General features: G+C 43.0%; 1 protein-coding gene across 1 annotated transcript in view; it reads right to left on the reverse strand.

Moving 5' to 3' along the window:
• Window positions 1-27,294, reverse strand: part of LOC122797817 (msx2-interacting protein-like) — a 1,498,925-nt gene that overhangs the window by 1,186,122 nt on the left and 285,509 nt on the right. The window contains exon 5 of the mRNA XM_044066339.1: window positions 3,818-3,922. Within this exon, the coding sequence (XP_043922274.1) occupies window positions 3,818-3,922 (105 nt within the window). The remainder of the gene's footprint in view (window positions 1-3,817; window positions 3,923-27,294) is intronic.

Raw genomic sequence — 27,294 nt, forward strand, 5'->3', positions numbered from 1 at the left:
CTGAGGTGCAAACCTTCTTCCCCCACCTATCTAGTGCTCTGGAGTCCCTTTCAGAGGGTACAGGATTTTTAGCCATAGAAGCCTTAGCCCCTTTGGGACCCTGGGAGATTGTCTCTGGATCATCAACAGGGCTTTAGTAAAGGAATTTGTGTGAGTCAGGCACTCTTTAGTATATATCTGGTTTGGCTGGAGCAGGAGGCAGAGAATCTGGATTTAGACTAGATTCTAAGTAAACATCATCCACAATGTCTAAAACTGGGGGGATAGCAAGTGGTCTGTGCTGGGGGAGCAAAAGAAACTCTTGGAGCCTTTTCTTTGAGTCGGAGTAGTCCTGACCTTCCCAGTGGAAATGTTCCCTCATGGTATGTAAGGTTTCCCCAAAGGAATAGTCTTCAGGGGGAGAAGCTGTGGGAATGGAATCCTCAGCATCAGAATCTTCATAAGGGGGAAAGGAGTAATCCTGTTCCTCAGAGGAGCCTGAGGAAATAGACACTTGATCAGAGGAGGCATAATCCTCCTCTTGTCTAGGCCTTTTGTCAGGTGGGGGTTGGGAACTCCTGATTAAAGAAATCAAATCTTCAGCCATTTTAAGCATCTGTTTCTTAGGCATGGGGCTTTGAACTGGAGACTGAAGTGCAATCTTTTCTGGTTTTAGAGGAGTCTTAAGCTTAGCATAAGATTTTATGGTTAGAGTAGTCGGTCTGAAGACACCTTCTAAAACCGAAGGTGTTTCTGCAGCACCGGCCTCTCCTTCTGCAGTGTCGTCGGTAGGGTCTAAAGAAAATGGCTGCGTCGGCCTAAAACTCTCAGCCAGAGAATCCGAAGCGGTCTGGGGTTCCAATTCTGCGGTAGCCAGGGGCTGCGTAGGTGCCTCACTGAAAACCGGTGAACCGACAACTGGCCCAGCCGAGGCCTCGGAGCCTGGCTTGGATCTAGGCTGCCTGTCTTTATCTTTGCATTTTTTATGCACGCCGGTAGTCGGTTGCTCCGACGGCATAGTGTAATTAAATTTCCTACCGAAGTAGTGTAGTGCGAAATCAAAGCATCGCTTTACAGTTCGCTTATTGAACCTAGCACAAAACCGACAACCAGTGACGTCGTGGTCTGGGCCTAGGCAAGGTATACAATAAGAATGAAAGTCCTTATGAGGTATTTGCTTCCCACAAGAAATACAATTGTTAACTTTTACATCGGTCTGAGGCAAGAAAAGTTTCCCCAACGGGGTACTTAGCTTTATTGAAGACTTCGGATCTGAAATTTGACTTCAAAAATCTCAGGAGTCGGCCGACCGGCACTTGCGAACTGCTTCTGCTTCGGGCACCGCGCGGCAAGAAAGACTGAAGAAAATGGCGTCGGATGCCTCCTATATACCCCTGGCGCACTGATGTCAGGGAAGAAGCGACAGCAACCGACACCGTACCAAGACTTTGGAATTCAGGCTGACTGCGGGACCGCCTGACGACAGGATAACCCCGAGTGTGATGACTGCAGCAGGGTAACACGATGAACATCAGCAAAATCTAATCTCCTCATTCTGTTTACTCAAAAATCAAAGTTAAATGTCACACTTCATGCACAGAAGTTTTTTTTGCACAATACAGATGACTGATGCATCTACGTTTTACACCTATGCTGTCAATCATTGCTAAGGATTGCTTACGGATTCATTCTTCACCAGTAGAAAGTGAATAGACGATCTGCAGGATCTTAGTGGCAGGAGGAACAAGGGCATACCTCAAGGATGTTCAGGCTTGGACATAATTCTTTCAGGCTCCTGAATACCTACCCTGTGACAATGCCTATGAAGAACCCTTGACCACGGCGCATTTTTATGAAGGGAGTCAACAACTTTCCCTTGCTTAGATATGAAGAACTTCCTTTAAGAATCCTCTGATACTTGTTCCAGTTTTCAACAGCATCCTATTCTTCAATAAAATATAGGACATTCTAGTGTGGATTTTGACTGATAATTTAAAGACCACACAGTCATTTACCTTTAATGTGATGAAATGCATAAGAAAGCAAGGATCAAGATCAGAAATATCGTGATAATCATTCAACAGTGGAGCAAAATCCTTAATCCTAATCTCTCAAGTTCTGAGGACCAACACATTTATCTAGCTAACATTTTACATCATGGTGGGCTTCAGTACAGATAGAGAGATACCAAAGAAGATGGAATTTTGATGAAAAGAAATCAGGCTCAGAAAAGAAGAGAATAAACACACAGCCAAGAGGCTCCCTGACATTACATCATATACTTTGCTACTTGTCTAACTGGATGAAACCCATGAAAATTTTAAGTTCTTCTTTTAAACATCAACCCAAGAACATACAAACAAAAACTAGCAATTCATTTACTCTAAAAACACTCCACTTGCATAAGCCCAAGCAGTACAGAAAGAAGTGATTAAGCTGCTTGTAATGGCACTTTTAATCACCACACCCACCAAGGCACCACAACTGGAATTTTGTTTTCTCCTAAACAACAAGAGTCAGGCATAAATACTGAAGTTATAAATTCTTTTGGAAAAGTACTCATCCATGCAATACTAAAGTCAACCTCTCAAGTACTCTGGGATCATTGTTCATAGGTTGGTACTAGGCTATCGGCCCTAGGACCTATACAAGCCTAGCCATAACAATTCCCTGGCTATTTCTTCCCACAATATTTACTTCCCTGGACCCCTGTTCAGTAGGGCGACTGACGTGATCCCCGGGGTAAATTTCCTATCTCCCGTCAAGTCGTCAAGGTTCCTTTTGAAGACGGCCAAGGAGGTACTCTGCTTGACACATATGAGCAGTCTATTCCAGAGTATGGGGAATGTCTGGGTCAGGAACCTATCCCATCAGCATGTTTTGTTTATTGTGATGATAGGTAGGTCCCTGGAGCATGTGTCGCTGATGGACTGGTACTTCTTTAAATGTAACATGTCTAACAGCTCTGGGCTTGACATGGCCTTGTATGTTAAGCAGAGATCGCCTCTGAGTAGACGATATGTGACAGAGTATTGCTGGAGTTTTCTAGTTGGTCAGCAGAGGGCATCTGCTTTAGGCCTGTGATTCTTTTAGTGAGGTGTTTCGGCGGCCTTTCCAGTTGTTGCAGATGCCTTGTGAGGTACATACCAAATGGGGCGTTGTACTCTATGATGGGTCTAATGAGGGATGAGTACAGTGGGACACTGACCTTTTTTCTGGATGAAAAGCCCTTAGTGATGTTAATCGTAGATCCTTATAAGATATATGACCCCATTCACTTTCTTTCTCTAAGTACAAGCCAGATGCACAGCATGGCAGGCCATTCTACAGTGGACTTCCTATGTCTCCTTTACACCTGTGTAATAAGTTGTCAAGGTGGATGTTAGTATCTGCTTCAACAATCACACCCATAAATAAGTGTTAACCTAGAGTCACATGTCTGCCTGGTAGTGAAACACCATCACCAAGACAAAAATTAAGACTAGAGATATTTTCCATCTCACCTACACCAAATAAAAAAACATAAGCTACCACATCACCTACCCCCCCCCCCCATTCCACCAATTAAACTTTAATCATCAAAAGCGTAGGTGGAGGTCCTGTTTTCCCACCATAGTCTTGTGGCCTTTTAATATTACCAGTACTGAGGTTAATATTACCAGTGACAATGTTAATGCGATCTATTAATCTTTGAAACAAATATTTTGAATTTCCAGATGACCATCAGCCATAATCTATGACTTACATTATCTTAGAAATTTAATAAAATTAAATTAATTTAAATGATTTTTAAAATCTATCAAAGGTCTCGCTTCCAGACAGAGCAGACGTTTGGTACCTTGACAAGATGTCTAAGATTCTGGCTTCACGAGAATAAGCTTCTGCCGACTCCAGTCGAGGAATCCCAACACCTGTACCAATTCCAAGACTTGTTCCAGTATCCCTAAATACAACAAAAATGAGCACTATGAACAAATACAGCCCTAGTTTATTTTGATTCAGAACAAATTATTTTTCTACATATTACTACAACTCTTTTTTTCTACTCATTTTTGTTCAGCAGGGACTAGCAAATTCATTCTTCAGTACAATGCCTATTTTTTATGTATTTGCATTCTATGAAAACTGCTGCAACACCGAACACACTCATACTATCACACCAGTTTCCTACAGCTTTCCACTCACCAGTTATTTCCAATGGATGCCTGATGTGCTCCCTTTAAGAAAGCACATCTGTTTTAGGGACTTACCTTCAAAGTAAATGTTCAAGTATGTTCACTGCTGCAGTAGTCTTCAGGCTTTCTGTGGCCAAAGTCACAAATATGATATCTGGCCTGACTTCTTGAGCTTTGTACCTTCCCCCCAGTAAGCAAGGCAGGTATTCTCCCACCTAGATGTCAACATATCAGAGGTATGAGGGACACTGCCAAGACCACCTTTGGTTCTTTCTTGCTGGACAGCTTCCAGGAACATGTAGCTGATCCACAGTACTACATGAACAGGTGGACCAAGAAAAGAAAGACTGTTCCTAGCTACAGCAACCATGACAATCCAGGTTCTACATAAAGTTAAGGAGGTAGGATGCTTACTGTTGGTAGCAAAGACGGAAGTCAGGTGACTGTGTATCAGCCCTAGACCTTGAATTTCCACAAAGGAAGAGAAGTAGAGGGAGGGGGATATTACCGCAACTGGCAACATTTTCAGAAGCATCTGCAACTACTTTAAGTTCCTAACACAACTTTACTATGTTCCTCATATAATGCACTGCTGCATCAGTCTTCACATTTGGAAAGATTCCCAAAGCACATGGCCAAGTGGTTGCTTAGCCCTGACATTAAGTTAATAAATCTTGCAGTGCTCCACAGGCAATGTCTTGAAAATATAGGAGGACTGAGTTGCTGCTCCTAAAAAGACTGAAGACACCCCTCCATCAAAAATGGCAATAGCGGCTACTGTGGTTCTAGCACAATGGGTCCTTAACTTACCTGGTACAGTCTTTCCATAAAAGGTGTATCCATTCATGAGGGTCTACATTTGTCTTAGTGAGCTGCTCTGTGCTGTTTTGTGAGGAACTATTCTTCAGAAAGAATGTAGGATGCCCTGGGTGGTTATACTAATGCTTACAACAATTTCATGCCTCCACAGCCAATCTGCACCAAGGGGATAATCAACTGCTCCCCTGCTTGTTGATGTTGTGATGCCCCCGCACTGGCCCAGTAAAGGAGACTCAATGCTCACCACTTGCACCAGTGAGGGATGTGTACATTGGGAGGATGACAAGTAGACACACAGTAAAGTACAACTTGCCTTAAGGGCACACAGAGATCACAGTCAGCCTGGGGCTGGTTGCTCTCTCATTATCCAGATTCCCAATAAGATGGCACAGCTATAGGGTTAAGATCTCAGCTGAGTGATCACACCAAAATCTCCAGCACCCTCTGTCCAACCAGTGTTTCATGACCCTGCCCAAGTAGTTGACACAGACACACACACGCACTTTGAGATTTGATTTATATACACACACAAGAACACTCCTGGGGAAAGTTGGCACAGGTTCATTAACTATGCCCCCTTCTTCCCAGACTCTAAGGTACTATCAGCTGCCACCAACGACTCTTATCAGTCACTATAAGGCCCTTCCCAAAGGGTGACCAATTCTTCTATGTAATGTTACTATTATCCAAATGGTGTGTCCCAGACTAAAGCTATTTAAGAGTGGCCTATACAGTGTCAACAAATACATGCAAGTGCTCTAAGAGCTTAACTATCTCTAAACAAACCAGCCACAATTAAAAGGTTTAAATATATTTAATAATAAATAAAACCACAAGACAATACTCAATAACTCAACATAGTGACAACAGAGTTCAAAATCACAGGAAATATTTTAAAACAACATTGCAGGAAAGTTTCACATAAATACAGAAACATCTCAACTAATCTTACTAAGTTCCTATCCATCTCTAAGAGAAATCACTGTAATCTAAGTCTTACTTACACAGCCAGACAAGTGCTGATGAGAGGATGTTGTCAGATCCAAAGACAAATACAAAATGCACAGACTCACTCTCTGAGATAGTTCTTAAGTTACTATCACACATTTCTGCTGGGTTACCTCAGATTACATCATTCTTTATCACCTCTGTGTCAAAAATACTTACTTTTCAGAAGTTTGTCTGGAACTGGAAGTCGTAAAACAGTTAAACACTTTTACCTTTGAAACCTGTAATTATTTCTGTTTCCAGACCATAAGAAAACCTCCTAGCTCTAGACATTCCGTCTCTTTGCATTAGCTAACTTTATAGCATAGTCGTAAGCAACATTTGCATAGACATATAGTCCATATACATTTCTGCTCTTCTCCAGCAAGGTACAGTGTGGTTACATTTTTGAAGCTCAGCACATAACACAAACTTCTGTACCAGTAGTTTAATATACACATAAACTCCGTAGCTCCCTGACCTACCTTCCATAAGGCTATATAAACTGTGAAGATCTTTCTTCCTCTAACAGCAGGAAGAGAGGGGGTGACAACTGTGATTAAGAAAAGACCTCTAAATAATAGAAGAAAACCAGCCGCTATCCGAAACAAGAAATATGCATAATAGAATATACCTAGGGATCTGGTAAGTAAAGTAACCCAGCTTAAACAACTCCTGAGGAAACTGTCCAACACAGGGACCCTCAGGTGGGAGAAAGCCTCTGGGTAAATCTCCATGGGACGAAACTAACATGGAACGCTATGGCATAAACCTAGCTAGAAGTGTTGGGTGAGATCTCAGGAACAAACTTGTGCCTCTGTAGCCACTAGGCAATCGTCCAACAGCCTAGAAGAACACAGTTCATAAAGCTTGGAATAATAGAAAGTAGCCCTATTATAAGAAAGCTGCTCCAATGGTGTCAATAGGCAGTGGAGTGTGAGGAGGGAACCAAAAGGCCGCTGGTCTGGTGAAGCAGATGGGAAGTCTGTCTGGAAAGGAAAAGTCAGTAGGAGAGCTCTGGAAGATGACATTTTAATGGAATTAGGCAGTCCTTTTGAACCTTAACCTCAAGAACAAGGCATTCTGCCAATGTTCTGAAGCGTGTTAATGATACCTTTGAAACTGGTGTTCCTTCCTGTTTGCTAAGATAGGCTTTTGGCAGTTTATCTGAATGCATGAAAATTTAATTTGAGAAAGAGTGAATCAATAATTGGATAGGACACATGATGGTAATGGAATTTTTTTTCAGAATGGAACAAGAGATAAGGATCAGATCATTAAGTTAGCTCTCAAGGTCTGATGGGAGTGTTATAATGAATGTTTGGATCCAAGAACGGTATTAGGTGATAAATGAACTGGTTAGTTAGAAGGGAACAAATCAATAAGAAGAGAACAGTTTTGAATCTGAAAAATGAAGGAGGAAAAGAATGGCTGCCAAAGAAAAGAAACTTTAAGTAAAGATAAAAGAAAGAAATGGAGGGACCATAAGAAGGAGGACAAGATGATTCTTTAGAAAGAAGAAAATTTAGAAAAGTGAAAGAATAGCAATTATTGGGAGGAGATCTGAGATTAAAGAACTCCTTTGAAAAATCAAGGAGAGAAGTTTGGGGAGATGAGGAAGGAAGTAAACCTTTTCCACATGCAAAGGAAGAATTAGGACAAAAGGCTAAAATCAGACTTACTTGGATGAAGGAAGATGAAAGAGAATGGCCGCTTTCTCTTATAAAATAGATGGAAAGTGTGATGCATGAGAGGAAAAATATGTATGGAAGGAGATTGGCAGAAAGGTGAGGGATCTATGCTAGAGTTGGAAGTGAAGAAAGATGTCTGAGAAGGATATGGAGGAAGAGGAGGTGTCCAGATGAGAGATAAAAGCAACGGTTGGAACTGTAGGAACCAGGATCAGTAGTGAAAGGGAGAGTAAGGTCAGCATGAGACGACATGAGAAAAGAAGATCTGAGAAGCAGATTAAGATGAGATTGTGGAGGCAAAAAGAAATCGATGACAGAAGAGAGAAGGTGACTAGAGAAACCAGTAAGGAGCAATGAGGATCAATGAGGCCTCTGGTGAGGGAAGCTTTGGAGCAAACTTGGAATCAGGCAAAAAGGGAAAAATTTGCTGGTAAAGGCTGAGAGAGCTTTCTGAGGAGAACGGAGACCTTTGGGTGAGAAATGAGAAAGATACAGAGCTGACGGGAAGGAGCACTTGCTGTGGGACTAGAGAGCAAAATCTTGCAGACTTGTGTGCTAAGGTATCAAAAAACGCTGAGAAGAAGAGTCTCTAATGTTTGCACCGAGGTGGAGGCAATGAGAGGGGCTCTTCTCAACTTGTCTGCAATACTTGGATGTATGTTCACTACAGACATCTGATGAGCCAGGATTGCAGAAATCAGCCTGGTCAGTAAGTCAATCATTGCAGACCGATTCTCTGAAGCACTGCTACTTCTCCCAGAACAGTATGTGAAAGGGGCTGCATTGTGCAGTCTGCATCTCATCCTGCTCCATCCTGATCTGGTCTTCTGCCCTTTTGGTGCCCACATCACCTGGGGGATCAAGTGCAGGACTCATATGTGCAGGTGGTATCTGCTTGGCTGAGTCGAGGAGGGGACTGTGAGGCTCTGATAATGCTGTTTTTTGGCGGATCATAATGGGAAGACATTGCATGCATGAAGGTATGGAGTTTGGTGAAAATCAGTTAATAGGGGAAGATCAGGGGCATGACTGTTGGTCTTCCCGAGATGAGAGCATAATGCTGCCTCCCATTGGCTTACAGGAGGAATGAATGATGGCTATGGCCTGTTGTTGTTGAGAAGAAGTGACACCAATTTTTGAATGTCTGATATCCTTTGGTTCAAAGAGCATCCAAACCTGTTTTTGGGGATCTGCTTTGCTGCCATTTGTTTAGAGTTGCAAGAAACACCAATTCTGGCCAACTTATTTCCTTTGGTAGTTGACCTGTTTGCGACAATTAAAGTTAAACCATCTTTTAATTTTGATATTAAGACTTCCTTTAATTAGCAGATGAAAAACATACTTTCAATAGTATATAAAACAACCGGAAACCTTGGTGGAGGTAAATTGAAGCCAGTCGGCCATTTTTGGAAAAGTAAACCGGTGTGGCTGTTACAAGGTGAGAAGTGACCTCTGAATTGATTTTGGTCCTCTGCCACTGGGGTGAGTGGCTACTTGCCTGTTGCATTTATGGAACACCAAACTGTTTGGTGAGACCATGAGGCAGGGCCATCCAGTTTCCTTTTCAAGTTCATTGAAATGGATTAGTCAAGCCTGGAGCCGCCTCTTCATTTCCATCTTGACTCTTCTGGTGGGGAAGGTGAGCCCAGCAGATGGCGTTTCCTCCGCCAGTTTCTTTTGAAAACTTTGTTTCCTTAGACCTGGGGCTGAGAATATCCTGCATCTTGTCTGTCTCCCTGGGTCTTTCAAGAAATTTTTGTACCAAGAAAAGCTTGTCCCCAGCTGGTTTCTGTGGAGATTGCTCTTGGAACATCTGGAAGGATTTTTGATTGATTTTGATCCTTAAAGAAAGTTGATGGAACATCCTTCGAAATGATGGCAGCCATTTGATGGAGGAAATCTTGGGATAAGCAGTTTTACCGTTTTGGACATCTTAATAACCCTTGAGCGAAGATGGGCAGGCTGATGGGTACCTTGACAACTGAAATGATTGATTCTTGGGCTTCTGGGGCTTTCTGGGACCTTCCCACTGCGCAGTTTTAGGGACCAGTCGGCCCCACTCAGGACCTGGTTGAAAGCCTCCCGAGGACTGGTTCTGCAAAGGCAGTTCTGCATCCCTGGAGTGCCCTCTGGCTTGGATCCTACTGCCCTGTATTCCTTTGGGCCCCTGGCCTAGCGTTTACGCTTGCAGGCCAGGCTAAGTCCTGGATTTTGGGAAAAGGGCTAGACATTTCCAGACTTCTGGCCAATTGTTAGAGAAGCAAGTCTTGCCAAAACTCTGGCGGGCAGAAAGGGGAGGAGAGTCAGTCTTCAGACGGTTCAAAGGGTGCAGAAGACCCTAGTGATCAGCGTCTAGCGTCGATCAAAAGACTGAATCGTGCCAAGAGAAGAGTCCATCAGCCGCGAGCCGTGAAGAGGAAGCTGGAGGAGGCTGCGCCAATGGGGCCGCATACCCAGCAGTGTTTACCGCTCCATTGGAATTATAATAGGCAGCTGCGTGTTCTTTTTCGAGCCAGCCGAAGGATGGCCCAGTGCGAATCGACTTCTCATGTAGGGCAGTCCCTTCATTTTGGTTGAGCTGGCAGTTCCCCACTCCTGCCTCGCTTCCATAACCAGAAGATTGAGAACCAAGTAGAAAATAGATAAGTTAAATATTGGCCTAGCAAGGATCAGCCAGTTCCTTCTCGCATCGTGAGGATCAGACCTAGATTCCTTCCCAGGTCCAGCTTTGGCTTGATAAAAATTGCCATATGGATGAAGCTGTGATTTAGAGGGTCTGGAGAGTGGGGGAATTTGGATGTTTTCCTTTTGATTGCCTGTCCTGAAAAGCTGTGATGGCATTGGAGGGTGCGGCGGGAGGGGTCAGGAGGGGTGGGGAGGGAGCATGCAGGAGGGGGAAGATACAGAGATTCGCCTCGAAGAGGAGGGGTGAGGGGTGGAAGGAGGGATCACAGAGGGCCAGATACACAAGCGGCTCTCCATCCTCAGAATGGGCTGGCCAGGGACGAAGGAGGATCTCCAGAATGTGGGGAAGAAGGAGAAGGATTCAATCATCTTCATGTGAACTTCAGAGGGGGATCCAGGGTCTCTCTGCTTCCTAGAATCTAATCTCTGGAAGCTCGATGAAGCCAATAGGCTTCCTCTTCGGAGAGCTGCGGGAAGATGAAATCTGGGTCCCGAGGAGCTGAGGAGAGGGAGGGAAGGATGCCGGAGGAGAGGGAGGGGCCCTGAGGCAGTGAGGGAGGGAGAGGCCGGACCGACTGTGGAGTACTCGCAGGCTCCCGCGAGAGCCGACTGTGGGGGGTGCAGCCTAACCAGAGCCAGGCAGCCCTCGGAGCACCCTGTCGAGCTAGAGGAGGAGGCAGGCACCCGGTGGCCGGCGTGACGGCTAAGAACCGAGACCCACCGACCAGCGAAGAGAGGAGAGGAGGGACTGGATGCCCAAGACCACGGAGCCGACGGGGTCGGACAAGGGTCTGATGTGCCAAGTCCACGGGAGCGGGGCACGGGCCGGAACGAAGCGACGACGCTCCCAAGAGAACAGTCTCGGGGCGGCGTACCCGAAGACAATTGTCGGCTCGGCCCGGCAACCACAGTCTGTCGGAACCCGGGCAGGACCCGACTGAATGACCGACTCTTGAGAAGGGGGGCAGGCACCGACTGATGGCCTGGTCTTGAGACACCGGCTCTGAAGGTCCTGACTTGAAGTGATCGACGACCAAGATGCGAATGACTATGCCCTGAAAGACATTTGGCTCCGTTCAGACAGCAGGGGAGATCCTGGAAGAGATGGTGAGAGCCAAGAGAAGCAGGGACGGCTGGCCAAGAATGGAAACCTAAACCTCGAAGGTGACCTATACTCTGGTACCGTTGCCCGCCAGAGCCACAGAAGCCAGAGAACCTCGGCTCGGCGGAGGAAACCGCCGACTCGGGAAGCACGGGTCCTGTGAGCTGCCTTATCGAGGCGCCGAAAAGACCAACAACGAACTGACCTGAGAGGCGAACCGCCTTGAAACGGAGTCCTGACCTTGAGGCCTTGGGAGACTCCTCGGGGAAACCTTTCCTTCTCAACTTTTTTCTGGCTTTCTTCTTCTGCACAGGACTGGGGGGCTGAAGCCATGGCACAAGGCACAGAACACACAGCACAATAGTCTCTACACAAAGTGTGGAGTAGAGAGAAGACCTGACAGAGTGACACTTCACACTCACTTCCAGACCTTTGCTTCCTTTCTTTGACTGCTCCTCTAACTGACAGACCTACACACACACACTACAACACACACACACATACCACACACAGAAAAATTATTATAAATAATAAAATTAATTAAATTAATTAAAAATACTAGAAATTAAACACAAAAAGTTAAAGTAACAACACAAAACACACCTAGGGACAGAAGGAGGCCAAAGAAGGGAATGGAAGAACCAGCGTTCTTTTTAATAGAAAAAAAGGGAAATAGGAAAATGGGATAGGGTCCTAATATAACTAAATTTGACTAGAATTTAAAAAGAATAAAGAAAAAAATAAAAAAAGAATAATAAATTTTAACCACTAAAACACTCACCAGAAACAAAGTAGAAGCAACCGCTGTAGCAGTGTAGCGGCAAACGAGGTCTCCTGTATACTAGCATTGTGGGATATAAGGGGGGCCTCGAGCGGCGGTGGAAACTCTCGAAGCTTTTAGGTGAAGCCGGGGTCGGGTCGGCTGGCGAACCCCCCAGCAAAGAATGAAGGCGAGATAGACAACTTAACATCATAGTTTTCTTACATTTGCAAGACAAGCATACAAATCATATTACTATTCCCAAATGACATAGAACTATTTACAAAATTCCAGCTAGCTGGGCTGGCAGCCTTCACAGACATACACATCACTGAGGTGCATCCTGAGAAGATACGGAAGAGCTTTAGTTTCCAAGTGCGTTTGAAGACCTTGACGGATAACATTATTGTCATCATTCCTTTTATGTAAATTTGTTTTCTTTTGTCTTCTGCCTACATCCTTGGACCCTTAGATCCCATGAGTAGCCTCCCCAAACAATGGAGGAGGCTGAATAAGATATTGTGTGTCAAAGACTTACTTGAATTGGTTCCCCTGACTGAGGATCACCTGTTCTATCAGCTCTTTCTTGATACATGAAAGGACAGAAAAAGGATGCAGCAAGGACTGCCCATGCTGGCACCATTTCTTTCTGAGATGCTACTTAAGTCTCCTTAGTAAGACTGTATTGCAAAGAAGTTTATCAGGATTGTAGAGGCCATGGAACTCAACTGTCCTGGGACACTCCCTTGTAGGGATCTTGTTCTGATGTGACACAAACATCAAGAAAATGACTTTTTCCTGAGAAAGGAAGTTCCTTTGATAAAAAGTGTTAAGACTGACTCCTGTGAATATGACTTGCCTCACGGATAGCAGGTGTGACTTTTGACAAATTCACAGCGAGTCCCAATTTTTAGAAGCAGGTCAGGATGTAATACACATCCCTCTACACCTCTTCTCGAAATGGTAACCAAATGAAGTAGAGAACACAACATGGGAAGATGTGAAAACCCTTGACTATGAAGAAGGCAACTATTGAAGCCACATAAATAACTGCATCAACAAAACAAAAATACTTGTAAAACAAAAAACGACCAGTTCCGTGAAAGGCCCACCATTTATTGAACAAGAATAAAAACAATTGACTTTGTACTAAGCGCCTTCACCCGTTCCCAGTGCTTGGCATCATCAGAGTACACAAATTAAATATATTCTTTTTAAATACACAAAAGACACAACGCCCTCGCATTAAAAGCCAATAAAAATCGTGAATCAATGACGTATGCAAAATACCTGCTAAAATGTATATACGCTTTTTAAAAACATAGAAACTATATGTGTAGATATATAGTTTCTATGTTTTTAAAAAGCGTATATACATTTTAACAGGTATTTTGCATAAATCATTGATTCACGATTTTTATTGGCTTTTAATGTGAGGAGTAACTGCGGTGGTGGTGCTGCTCACAGTAAGTTGTTGTCCTGTTCGATTCTCAGCTAGATCGTCTTCTGTGTGGAGTCATGCGTGAATGGGCGTAGCTTCGTTGAAGGTTGTGCGTCAGGGCCGGCGACTCGGCACGTAAAAATCTACTGCCAATCATTAGCGGACCGGAGTTCCGCTGTGGCAACCCCTAACCGGGACAAAGCCGAAAGACACAACAAATGTGAGGGCGTTGTGTCTTTTGTGTATTTAAGAAGAATATATTTAATTTGATGTGTACTCTGATGATGCCCAGCAGTGGGAATGGGTGAAAGCGCTTAGTACAAAGTCAATTGTTTTTATTCTTGTTCAATAAATGGTGGACCTTTCACGGAACTGGTCATTTTTTGTTTTAGAACTATTGAAGCCAGACTCACTAGTATTAATTGGGTATGAATGAGCCTAGCCCAGTTTCCTAAATGCCCCAGAGCACTCTCTTGTTAAGTTACGTGCTTAGAGCTGCACAGCAGACAAATAGAGGCTCATGGAATTGAACTCTGAACTGCAGGAAGTAACCAGTTAACAGCTCATAGCCTTAACTCTTAATGATAATTTAAAAAATTCAACAATTGTAGGGCAAAACTGCCCAGTACCTTGATAACTAACTAGTGGCAGAGTCCCCAGAACAACTGTCAAACAGAATCAGCATTGAATCTTCTGAATGTTAGAGAAATAAGGCAGGAATACAGAATTCCACTTCCTCAGCACAGTGAAAGATATCATTAAACAAATGATGCTCCCAGGACAAAGAGACTGATCTTACAGACTTTAACAAAAGGAGTATCGCTGTGTATCTCAGAGCTTTGGAAAACATGTATCATGCATAAATAAAATACCCAAGACAAGGCTACTCATTGTGGAAACAAAGTGGTCCTTATAGCTATGTGGGGCAGCGAAGACAAACCTGCAACTACATTTTACCAACAAAAGGTTAACCTTCAAGATCTTCCCTGACTGACATTCAGATCCTTTGTTAAGGAATATTAATTTTTCGGACTTATAGGTTGGCTGCTGGCTGAGCAAAAGGTTGACTAGAACTCTTCCAATGTAAAGACTAAGAAGTTGTTTTAAAAAGCCACCAAAGGATATCAATTGGGTAAAAATCGGGTCTATATTATATCAGTGAAAGTTCATATGAACAAATGTTCTAATGAGTGAAAATGCCAGACATCGAATGTTATATTGTGGGGGGCTGCACCCCACGGTAAATATATATTCCAACTCTGAGATCGCACTACAGTGAGGAAAGGGCAAATATTCCTATCTTCACTGTACTACGACCCCAGAAAAAGTGTTTCGATGCCTGGCATTTTCACTCATTAGAGCGTTCATTCATATGAACTTTCGCTCATATAATATAGACCCGTAAAAATCAGTTACTAATGAAAACACTGTCTGGGTGCCCGGAATGGAGAAATTTGGAGAAAACAAGAGAAAATAAATCAGAAAATAAGAAAATGCTCTGGATAGCAAAAACCTTGTACCGGTTGATAGAAGAGCAGTTCAAGCTTACTGCTTTACTACAGGAGATGGTTTCCAGAGATTTAGAAGAAAATACAAATCAAATACACTCAGAGGTGTTTAAAATAAGCAAGACACTGGAAGAATGTATAAAGGCAAACAACCAAAGAACAAAAGGATCTAAAAACTAAACTAAGTTTTTTTAGGTAGCTATTCAAATAACCTGACAAAATGCAGACGTCAGACTGAAATGAAAAAAAAGGAAAGACTTGGCGAACATTCCGTTTCAAAAAACATTACAATTAAAAAAATAGAGCTCCAAGAAAAGCCAAGCTTTTTTTTTTTTTGCTACAACCCAGACACTGAAAGAAACAGACTGCATTACTTTTATGGAAATACAAATAAGCAACTAGACTGGTGTTTCACAGTTCTAGTAGAATTTGTAAGCTGAATACAGCCATCAGAAAGCAACAAAGATTTGCATTAGTAAAACACAACTATACCAGCAAAAAGAGCTGCTACTGACAAAACTGTGGAAAGGTAAAGTATTAAAAAGAGGAGGCACCACAGTGTTTGTAGAAAATTATTTACTGTACATCAAACAGAAAACAAGAAAGTTTATCCAGTGTGAAGACTCCAACACAAGTATTGTCGCAACATGATGGAACAATGGGTTCCCATGTTAAAGCAGCAGGTTGAATGGGAAGCATATGAAGATTTACCCACATGGTGACGCTCTGCAGTGTTCTGTAGGAAACCTGTATGAAAGTCCACTTGAAGTTTCACAGCAAGAGAAGGAGCAGGAAACAGTGGTCACTCTAACAGTAATGTTGCTGACTGATAGACCAATTGGTGGCCAAATAAAGGAGTAGCAGTATATCACATGAAGAGGTTCTGGAACTTTCTGTAAAAAAACTGCAGGAAACATACAGCAAATATGTCCCCAGTCCCAAAAAAAAAAAAAACAATCTAAGCGAAGACCTACTTGACTTAATGGAGATGGACAGACACACTATGATAGATGAAAGAATTAGTTTATAGAAGTAAATCAGATGAAGATGGTAATCATGAATATTAATAGAAGTTCATGTGACATAATGTAAATAAATAGAATATACTACTATGCAGCTAAACTAATGATAAAGTATTACCACATAAATGTACAGTAACAAAGAAATGGAAGGGAACAAGCAGAATGTCACCATGAAAGCAGTGAACTCTAAAGCAATTAAGACAAGAAGTATCACTGTTAGAAGAATAGACAATGGAACAAATCATCAAAAATACTTAAAGTAGAAAAGGTAAAAAAGCAATACACATCAAAACAGACCAAGATTTACAGGTTCATAGGTTGGTATTAGACTATCGGCCCTAGGGCCTATACAAGGACAAGCCTAGACATAACAATTCCCTGGATATTTCTTCCCACAATATTTACTTCCCTGGACCCCTATCTAGCAGGGCGACTGATATGATCCATCATACAATATTTTCAACAGCGGACTATAAATTGTAGCACAATTAGAAGAGAAAACTTAAAAGGTATGCAAATAAATATAAAGTCCAAAATAAGTAATTCATTAATGACCCACATGTTTTACAGAGAACTGGGAAACAAAGCAAAAGGAATAGAAACACCAACAAAAAAGTAGGTACATCTGAAATAAACTTGTTGAATATATGTATGCTGAATGGATAGAAGAAATTAAAATAAATAATAAGTAGCTTTAATGTATAGAACATGAACTGAAATGAACAGCCAATTAATTTTTTTAAGCAAGAAACATTTTTATTAAATTATCACTTATGATATGGCAATCATACATTACATAAACGAAAACAAACCACATTGACACATTTTCAGTTGCAAACATTGTACATCACTTATAATCTGTCACTGTCAGTCAAACATTGCGCAGGCTATTCAAATCCTGTCTTTTTGTAAAGCTCATTCTTTCCCCAAAATGTTATTTTGCATGTATTGTTCCAATAATTCCTTTTTTTCTATGTAATTGAATCCTACCCTTTTCTAACGATCATTTCCAGTTGTTTTACCTCTATGACTATATTCACTACTTCTAGTACAGATGGTTTAGACTTTGATTTCCATTTTCTAGTAATTGTTTACTATGTCTAGGCATTCCAATTATGTATCATAGCTCAAAAAAAATATTTCCTTAGTTCTACCAATTTGCTCACCCAGTATTTCTGATAAGAGTATTCTGCAGGAAATTTTTAAGTCTTCCAACTCATTACATATCCAGAAAATATTTTCCCAATTACCTCTTTCTTCCCCCATCACACCTCCAACATTTGCTGAGGAAAAGTTTGTTGGAGACTACTTGGGGTATAAAAATACCTGTGTAAACACTTCCAAGCAAAGATCCTAAACCTAGACTTTTTTGCATATTTGGGAGGCATACATATATCCCCCATTGTTTCTAATGTGAAATGCTTATCCAATCTCTCTTCCTAATCCTTTCTAACCTCCTCTGATTCTTATAGCTATCATTCAATATTTTATATACTCTACTAATTATCTCTTTTTTCAGAGCAGCTTCTGTTCTAGTTTCTACTAAAAACTCTATCAGTGCTGGTCTTTCGCTTAGGATCTCCCTACTTCAATTTGCCTACACTTCATTTTATCGCGTTCCCCTAAATATGGACATTGCTGAACCAATTTGTATGTGGGTACATAGTTTACATCCATTGCCTTTGTTTTAGCTTCATTAATTTTGCATCTCAAAGACTTGAAACTGTATCAAAATGTGACAACACTGAGACAGCCTTTTCTGGTTTTAACAGGTATAAAAGAATACCACACCTGCAAGTAAACAGCTTTTCTTGACTTCCACACAAAATATATAATTGAATTTCTGAGTCCCTTATTTTCTGCCACTGGTTCTAAATATAATACAAAAACACAAAGGGGAAAGAGGACAGCCCATGCCTGGTTCCTCTTCTCAAACAGAAATTATCAGAGGGATACCTACCCACTTACTTTCGCCTCCAATCCTATAATTTTATAGGGGAATGCAAATGCTTCCATTGCCCTGCTCATAAAATGCCAGCTTACTCTGTCAAATGCTTTCTCTGCATTGAGACCATCAACAGCGGTATTTTCTTAAATTCTGCTTCCCTCTAGATCACCACTGCTCTGCAAATGTTGTCAAATGTTTGCCTCCATTCCACAAAACCATGCTGATCCATATCTATCAATTCTGGCATCACCTTTGCCATTCTTTTAGGCATTATAGACAAACACTTTATAATCGCAGCTTAGAATTGAAATGGGCCTATATGAAGATGGATCTGATGGGTCTTTAACTTCTTTAGGTATTACAGCTCCCACCGCTTTCTTCCAGGATGCTGGTGCTTGTCTTCCTCTTAAAATACTGTTAAACAAAACCTTCCAAGTTCATAATCAGTTTTTGTCCCCTCCTAGCTTCCAAACTTCAACAGGAATACCATCTTTTCCTGAGGACTGTCCTGTAGACTGATTATACATAACCATTTTCATCTCATCTCCTCCTAAGCCTGTTAGTAATTGAGCCTCCTCTACCGCTAACCTTGGCATATTTAATTCTTCCATAAACATTTACATTTGTACATTTTCTTGATTTCCATATTTCTCCTCTTTATACAAATATTCATACGATTTCTGAAATATATGCAGTACCTCTACAGGATCTTGTGTTATCTTCCTTGTTATAGGCTCCCTAAGCTTAGTGACAACTCCTTCTACTTTCTGCTGCCTGGGTTTTTGTGCTAAATGTTTTCATGCTCTGGAGTTATCAAAAAACAGTTGCTTAACAGCAGTCTTTCTAAACTCATGCATACTATCAAGGTAATCACTTATTTTATGTTTAACATTCTGCAACTGCTCCTCCTCTTGTTCTGTGCGATTCCCTCTATTCTGCAATACTTTAACCTTTGTCAGTCCCTCTAAATAATTCTTGTTACTTATTAACCATATCTTTCTCTCTCTCTTATTTCCATCCTATTTTTAAACTCCATTTTAATTTTATCCCACTCCCTAGCTCAGTTTCTGGACGAAATTTCTACCTTCTCTAATAATTCTTGAATAATTTCCACTACCCATTCCTTAAATTTCTCTCTTTTCAGCTGACAGATGGGAAAGCTCTAGTGTCTCATTTTTATTTTAGCTATTATTGGTGTGTGGTCTGAAATAGTTATCGGATATGTATCAAAACTTTCAATTAAATGCACATGTTCATATGAAATACAAGTTCTATCTAGCCTTGCCCAGTTTTTATACCTTGAAGAACAATATGTAAATTCACTCTGGACTCTTACTACTGAATGTACATCTCCCATGACAAATAGTTTCCTAAATTTATTCAAAAATCTACCATCTCTGGTTATTTTTTCTCTTCTGGACCCACCCCCAATACATCCTCACTGCTGCAAATCAAACTCCTGTCCCCAGTAATAAGTAATACTCCCTGCTAAAAGCTGATCACTTCTCCCAGAATTTTTTAAAGCTTCATTACAGCAGTTTTAGATGGAATATAAATACATGCCAGTGTAATCCTCCTTCCATGCCAGTAGCCCCTCAGTACTACAAATCTATCAATATCTTTTTATCCTTTTCTACATCTACTGGATCTCCTCTTGTGATTAATAAGTACTCCCCCTTTGCTTTGTCCCTGATATTCCACTGAATAACCATACTGAAAACCTTTCTTTATCAAATTCACATGCTCATTTCTTCCCAAATGTAGCATAGCAATTTGCACTCTACATTGTTTAATATAATTCACTACTCTTTGTTTTTGTACAGATCTGTGAGATAATTTACATTTAAAGATGATATAGAAAATGTCATTATGTTAAGTTATTACTGCTACCTGTCGCATAGTTTTTTTTTTTTACATACCTAGTTCCAGCTTTTGTGTTACATGCATACACTGTTTGGCAGGTTGATCTTTATACAGTTGTTTCTTGTCACAGTCATTTGAACCTATGTCACATCTTACAAAATGTTTTAGTGAAGGCCCTCCAACAACACACACACACACACACACACACACACACACACACACACACACACACACACACACACACACACACACACACACACACCACCCCTAAAATCCTTTAACTTATCATACAAAACGATGTACGTTTTCAAATACTGAAGTTTAACCCTCCTAATAGGAACAACTGTCCCAAACTGACAGCCACACTCACAAACTTGGATTAACCTTTAAGTAGGTTATCCATGCTAAGACAGCATTGTGCTGCTACTAAGTGCTGTCTATTTTTGTCATCTTCATTCCTCTCCCAGACTTGCAAAACACTTGAATGCTTTCAGAAAATATTATCTCCTAGCCACTGTAAGAAAGAAGGACTCTGTTTTCATTGCTCCTTACCAAATTGTCTCCGTGAAGGCAGGAGAACCAGATACACAATTGCTTCTACAAGTACTCATTTATTTGTTTGAGGAAAACTTATTATATTCAGCATTTTTTTATTTGCTTCCCCTTAAAACATTTTATTAGATCAAGCCAAGGGCCTTAATTTGGTCATTTCCCTACTTAACAGTGAAAAAGCACATCAACTTTTCTTGTGTCATGCTCTTTTGACCATACTTTTTTTTTTTTTTTTTTTTTTTACATTGCAGTACCCATATTTCTTAAAACTGAACAAGGAAAATGAAGGGAAAAAAAACAGGGGCACCTGTTTACTTTAGTATCCCTATTACACTCAAACATAACTCAGAAAGCTTTACATTAAACAAATAAATGAATAACATGAGTCATGAGTCCAGATAAGCCAAGCAAAGAAGTAAAAGACAAGCAATCCAGAACCATGAGCACAATATGACAATTTATTCGCAAGTAAAACATTCATGTAAAAATGTTTCATCAGGCATAAAAAACATTTCATGACTAAGATCAAACCTTTATACACTCAGACATGTGACACTAGAATCAATTAAAAACAATTAAAAAATAAACAGTAACTTTATTTTATCCTGTTCTTTAGTTCCATCAAAACTGGGTTAACCCTAGAAAATTCATTTAATCCTGGTGGGTACTTTGCCTTACACTGCAAAATCCATTTGTTTTCTTACTTTTCTTTTAAATTCTTTTTATCTTCTCATCTAAGGTGTTCAGATATTACATTTACAATTAAAAACTTAAAAACGCGCATAGAATTTATATTCAACACGTGTTTATATAATGCATTACTTTCCACTATTCTCCTAATTTCTGAAAAATGACTACATATTCTATTTTTAAACCTTTGGTTAGTTTACCTATATAATACTCAGTACATTTACAGCATTTGGCCATGTATATATTTTTCATTTCACAAGTGCCATAAGCTTGCAGCGTGAAAGCAGTGCTGTTAAGAGGATGCAGGGTTGTTTTTTTTAGTACAGCTATACTTACAAAAAAAATAAGTTATGTACTCACCATAACATTCCATCTGAGTAGTTATTTTTCTGCAACCTGTGGGTATATGGATCCGTATTGGATTCGAGCAAGCAACTTTTTTCTAGCATCTGCTCCAAGCTCCGAGCTCCTCCCCTTACTCATAATGCCCTACCATCTCCTATCTACCCTCAGATCGAGTCTGCTGCAACTAAAAACATAAGCAACTCAACCTTATAAACCAATCCTGAAAAGACAGGACAAGGTCCGGGGGATGGAGGGAGGGAATGTTGCAGAAAAATGAAGTATAACTAACTCAGATGGAACGTTATGGTGAGTGCATAACTTCTTTATCTGTAGTAGTTAACTTTATTTTATCTGTAACCTGTGGGACAGAGTCCCCAGCTACTCTGATCCTGGGAGGCCCTTATGGAAAGATATTCCTGAGCATTGCAGAACCAAAGGATGCTCTACCCCTTGAAATCAGATCTAATTTGTAATGGGAAATGAAGGTATGTGAACTGGCCCAAGTCACTGCTGCACAAATATCGTCCAAAGGCACCCTAGAACAAAAAGCAGCAGAAGTCGCCATGGACCTGGTAGAGTGAGCCTTAACAATACCAGGAGGAGAGAAACCTTTTGCTTTGTAGGCATGTGAAATACTAAGAGTGATCCATCTGGCCAAAGAAACTTTAGAAATAGCTTTTCCCATAAATGCTTTGGAAAAGGAAACAAACAATTGGTCAGTCTTGCGGGAAGACTTCGTTCTATGACGATAAAAACAAAGCTGTCTATGAACATCTAACAAATGGAGTTTGTATTTGGACGTTAGGAAAGAAAACGGGTAGATTAATGGACTGGTTTATGTTTGCTTCAGATGCCATTTTAGGTAAGGAAGGGTTAGTACGGAGGGAGACCCTATCCTTATAGAAGACCAAATACGGAGGCACGGCAGACAGGGCTTGAAGCTCAGAAACCCTCCTAGCAGATGTAATGGTGACTATGAAAGCGGTCTTCCAGGACAAAAATTTCAAGTCCACCGAAGATGCAGGTTCGAAAGGAGGAGCCACCAATGCCTGTAAAACGAAAGTAAGGTCCCAAGGAGGCACTGAATCCTTGACAGGCGGCCGTAACAGAAAAGTACCTTTAAGAAAAGCCTTACACAGCCTAGAGGAGGCTACAGCCATGTTGCCTTCACCAACGTGAAAACTGGAAAAGGCTGCCAATTGTACTTTCACTGTGGATGAACTAGCTCCTTGCTGAAAGATACCAGACAGGATGTCCAAAACCGCTGGAACAGGGGCTGTAAAAGGGATCTATTTCTCTCTGTGAGGCCCAAATGGAAAAGCGCTTCCATTTACTGCAATAAAGTTTCCTAGTGGAGTCTTTAAGAGAAGCCACCAGAATGGATTTTACCAGGGATAAAAGACCGGGATTCCTGGCAATTAACGGAACTGGAGCAACCAGGCTGTCAGCTTGAGGCTGCCCAGATCGAGCGGACGTGCCCCCGACAGATGGGAGATTAGATCCGGGCAGGGATCTTGAACCCACGGGGGAGCTAAGAGATGAGACCAAAGGAATGGGAACCAAACCTGAAGAGGCCAGAACGGGACAATGAGGATCACTTTGCACCATAGTCGGTAAGCTTTCTGAAGAAACTTCGGAATGAGTGGCAATGGTGGATAAGCATACAGAAGCCCGGGGGGCCAAGCATGGACTAGAGCGCGTCTCTGGGGACTTCCCTGGTGAGGGAATCAGAGCGAAGAACTCGCTGAACTTCACGTTGGAAGGAGATGCGAAGAGATCGCAGCAAGGCTCATCCCATGCAAAGAAGATCTCTGCTACTGACCATTTCAGAGGCCACTCGTAAGGCATCAAAATGGCCCAACTCAATCTGTCCGCTAAAATATTGGAGCACCTCGGAATATGCGTTGCTATCAGAAACTGACTAGTGGAAATCACCCATTCCCACACTCTCATGGCCTAGTGACATAGGGGGTTGGATCTGGTTCCCCCCTGCTTGTTGATATACCAGACGACCGACATGTTGTCTGATTGTACTGCAATCAATCTGAGAGGGAAGGCTGTGTAAAAGGCTTCCAATGCTGAAAGCACTGCCCTCATCTCTAGAACATTTATGTGCAACTTGGTCTCTGACTGGGACCACGTGCCTTGGACTGTCCTTCCCAGTGTCTCCCCCACCCAAGTTTAGGAGACGTCCGTGGTCACTGTGGCTTGGATTGGAGATGACGCGAAGGGGCGTCCTTTTTATATCTCCAGTGAACTTAACCACCAAAGAAGAGACGTCCTGCAGACATGACTGATCTTGATCGGAAATTCCATGGGCAGGTCTAGCCAAGACCATTGAACAGCCAGAGTCCATTGAAGAACCCGCATGTAAAGGCACGCACAAGGGAGAATAGATATGGAAGTAGCCATGGAGCCCAGAGCCTGGAGAACCTCGCTTGCCTTTGAAGACTTGGGAGTTCGCTACCTGAGCTATGTGGCACCTGAGGTGTAGGATCCTGTCTGGAGTCAAGAATACCTTCATCTGCAAAGTGTCTAGCCATGCCCCAATGAAGTCTAGAACTTGTACCGGTTGCAAATGGGATTTGGAAACAGTGACTGTAATTCCCAGTAGATCTGCCAACCGAATGAAATAATCTCGGGCCAGACACAAGTGATGCTTGTTGGGTGCAGCGAAGAGCCAGTCGTCCAGGTATGGAAACACCTGAATACCCTGAAGCCTCAGATGAGCCGCTACAACTGCCATTACCTTGGTAAACACCCTGGGGGCTGTGGTGAGACCAAAGGGTAGGGCTCTGAACTGAAAATGACTGTCTCCCAGCCAGAAGTGCAGAAACCCCCTGGAGCTTCTGTGTATTTTCATATGGTAGCAAGCATCCTGGAGGTCTAACGAGCACATCCAGTCGCACTCTTGGAGATAAAGGTAGAATGGACTGTAGGATGACCACCTGGACTTTGTTTGGCTACCAACAGGTTTAATGTTGACAGGTCTAGAATGGGCATGAGGTCCCCAGTCTTTTTTGGCATCAAAAAAAACTTTGAGTAGACGCCTAATCCGTACTGATCGGGGGGGGGGGGGGCCTGTTCGATGGCTCGTTTGAGAAGCAGCTTTGAAACCTCTAGAGCTGCGACCTCCCTGTGAGCGGGTGGAACATCTCGGAGGTGTTTTGTAATATTTGGAGGGGCAACAAATGGGATAGAGTAACCTCTGGATATTATCTGTAAAACCCAGCGATCTGTTATAATGGACTCACATGCCACTGGGTGTAAGGACAATTGTCCCCCAACTGCCTCCACAGTAGGACAGTCGGGCAACCCCTCAGGGCTGCTGACCGGGTCTATCGGAAAAGGGTTCCCAAGACCCGAAATTCCTGGGACCCCCTCTACCTCTGGGTCGGCATTGATCCTGTCCCCCTTTGCCTCTGGGGGAATTGTTGTCCTGAGAATCCTGGGAAAACTGAGATTTTTGGAACCACATCTTCTTCTGCCCTCTGATTCTTAGAGAAGGACTGTTGAGGGTTAGAGAAGTGGACTCCGACAGAAGACAAAGTCTTCCCTTCCTTTTCGCTCTGGACAAGTGTGTCATATACTGTCTTCCCAAAAAGGGAAGAACCGTCGTAGGGAGCATTGATAAATGACGCGTTGAAAGGGTCTGCGAACTGACACAACCTGACGCCTCATGGCCATGCCTGTCCCAGCCACCCTAGCTGCTCCTTCCGTGGCATGGGAAAGGAGTCACATTGATGTGTTTGAGACTGACTTCAGAGTAGACATTTTCGCCGAGAACAACTGTCTGTCCTGTGGCGATGAAGACTCTGGAGGCGACTCAGTGAATTCCGAAGCAAGGTCTCACTGAAGCCGGATCACATGTGCCAAATAATTCAGCGCACCGACAGAAAAAGTCGCTGAGGAGTAGACACGCTTTCCAAACCTATCCACCGACCTGGACTCCTTGTTTGGAGGGCAGACTGAGGAACTCTCCTGCGCTAGTTCCTTCTTTGTGGCCGCTGCAACCAACATAGTATCAAATGGGACTCCTTTCGACCAAGGTTGTCTTTCGGAAGGGGGAGATAAAACATTGTCAGGGCGCTTGGGGATGGGCTCTACGGTGTCAGGCTCCTTCCATGCAGTCGTGCTGATGAGGTCCACCAAGGGGTCCGCTGGTGGGTACACCCAGGAAGTAGATGGGCCTGTGCCAAAGGCCTCCAGGAACACTGACTTATCCTCAGAAGGTTTTGGGGCTGACCAACCTCCCCTCTGGCGGAGGATCTCCATAATTTCTCCGAAGGAGATGTCTTTGGGAGGTGACCTGGGGAAACTTGATCCTTCATTGAAGTCAGTGTCTGTAGTGAGGAACTCGGGGGGAGTCCAAGTGCCTCCTTTTGCACTTGCGCTTATGGTGACCCTCTTCAGTGGGACTTTCAGAAGGGGATCTGTGAGCAGCAGGGGTTTCCCTCAGGGAAATTAACCTGGGGATCCTCTGGCACGGGCTGTCCTTGAGACAGGATGAAGAGAGTCGTCATAAAATCCAGGGGGGCCTGGGTGGCATCCGAGGGGATGGGCTGGGGTCTCAGTCCCTGGGAGAGAACCCTCTCCACCACTTCAAAGGCCAAGGGAGAAGCCCTCCCCGGATGCAAAGCGGGGACCGGAGCCGAAGCCAGGGAACGGATTGGATCCGAGAAGGTTGGAGCCGAAGAATCCATTACCCCGGGTCCGACTCCCTGTCCGCGGCTCCGAGAGTCACTTGGATCTGAACAAGTCAGATCCGAGGAACTCAAGGTAACAGCCAGAGTCGAGGTTGGAGGAACCGTCGGCGCCGAGCTATCAGCTCCAAAAAACCTTGGATCCAAGAGCCCCGAAGCACGGATTGGGGACGGAGAGATGGGGTGGAAGAGAGGCATGGAGGTCCCCCCTCCAGAGGGAGAGGGACCTGGCAAGACTCCCATCTGAATTTGGGTCTGAATAAATCTCTGCATCATCCTGTCCATACCCATGTCTGATAGGCTCCGAGTCGACCTTGAAGAGGCCGACTTGGATCTGGTTGGTCTGCGCTATGGGGAGGAAGGCCTCGGGTCCGAATGTTCCAATGGCTCTGGTGAGAAACGAGGAGACCGGAGACATGGAGAAACAGGCCTCATGGTCTTAGATGGGGGACTGAGAAAGAGCTCCCTGTCTGGGGATCTCTTACGATGCCTGTCCTTCTCCCTTTCCTGTCTGCGCCTTTCACTTTTTCTTTTTCTCTTTTTCTTTGTCAGCCACGCTGACTGAAGATTTGTCCTTAGAAGAACCATAACCAGAAGAAGAGGGAGGTTGAGTCCCTGTCTGGGTGGGAGGTGGGACACTAGAGACCGAGGCTGAGGCAGAGGCAGATTCCAGCACGGCAGCAGGGAAAAGGACTTTGGCAACTAGCTTGGCCTTCCGATCCTTAAGGGCCCTCGGGTTAAAACCAGAACAGATCGCACATTGAGTGGACAAATGTGTCACTCCCAAGCAAATTACACACATAGTGTGACCATTGGCCGGGGAGAGCTTACGGCCACACTCTGTACATTTTTTAAAGACTGGCTTCAGCTGATCAGCCATAGTCCTGCACTCAAAGGTATAAACACTACCTCGCCAAAAAATCACACACAAACACAGGTAGGGGAAGGGCAGGCCTAACTACTACTCTCTACAAAACTTTTTTTTTAAAACACCGACGACCAAGCGAGACACTACACAAGGGGA

This window comes from Protopterus annectens, chromosome 3.part1 (assembly GCF_019279795.1).
Source record: "Protopterus annectens isolate FY-2018-M chromosome 3.part1, PAN1.0, whole genome shotgun sequence".
Lineage (NCBI taxonomy): Eukaryota > Metazoa > Chordata > Ceratodontiformes > Protopteridae > Protopterus > Protopterus annectens.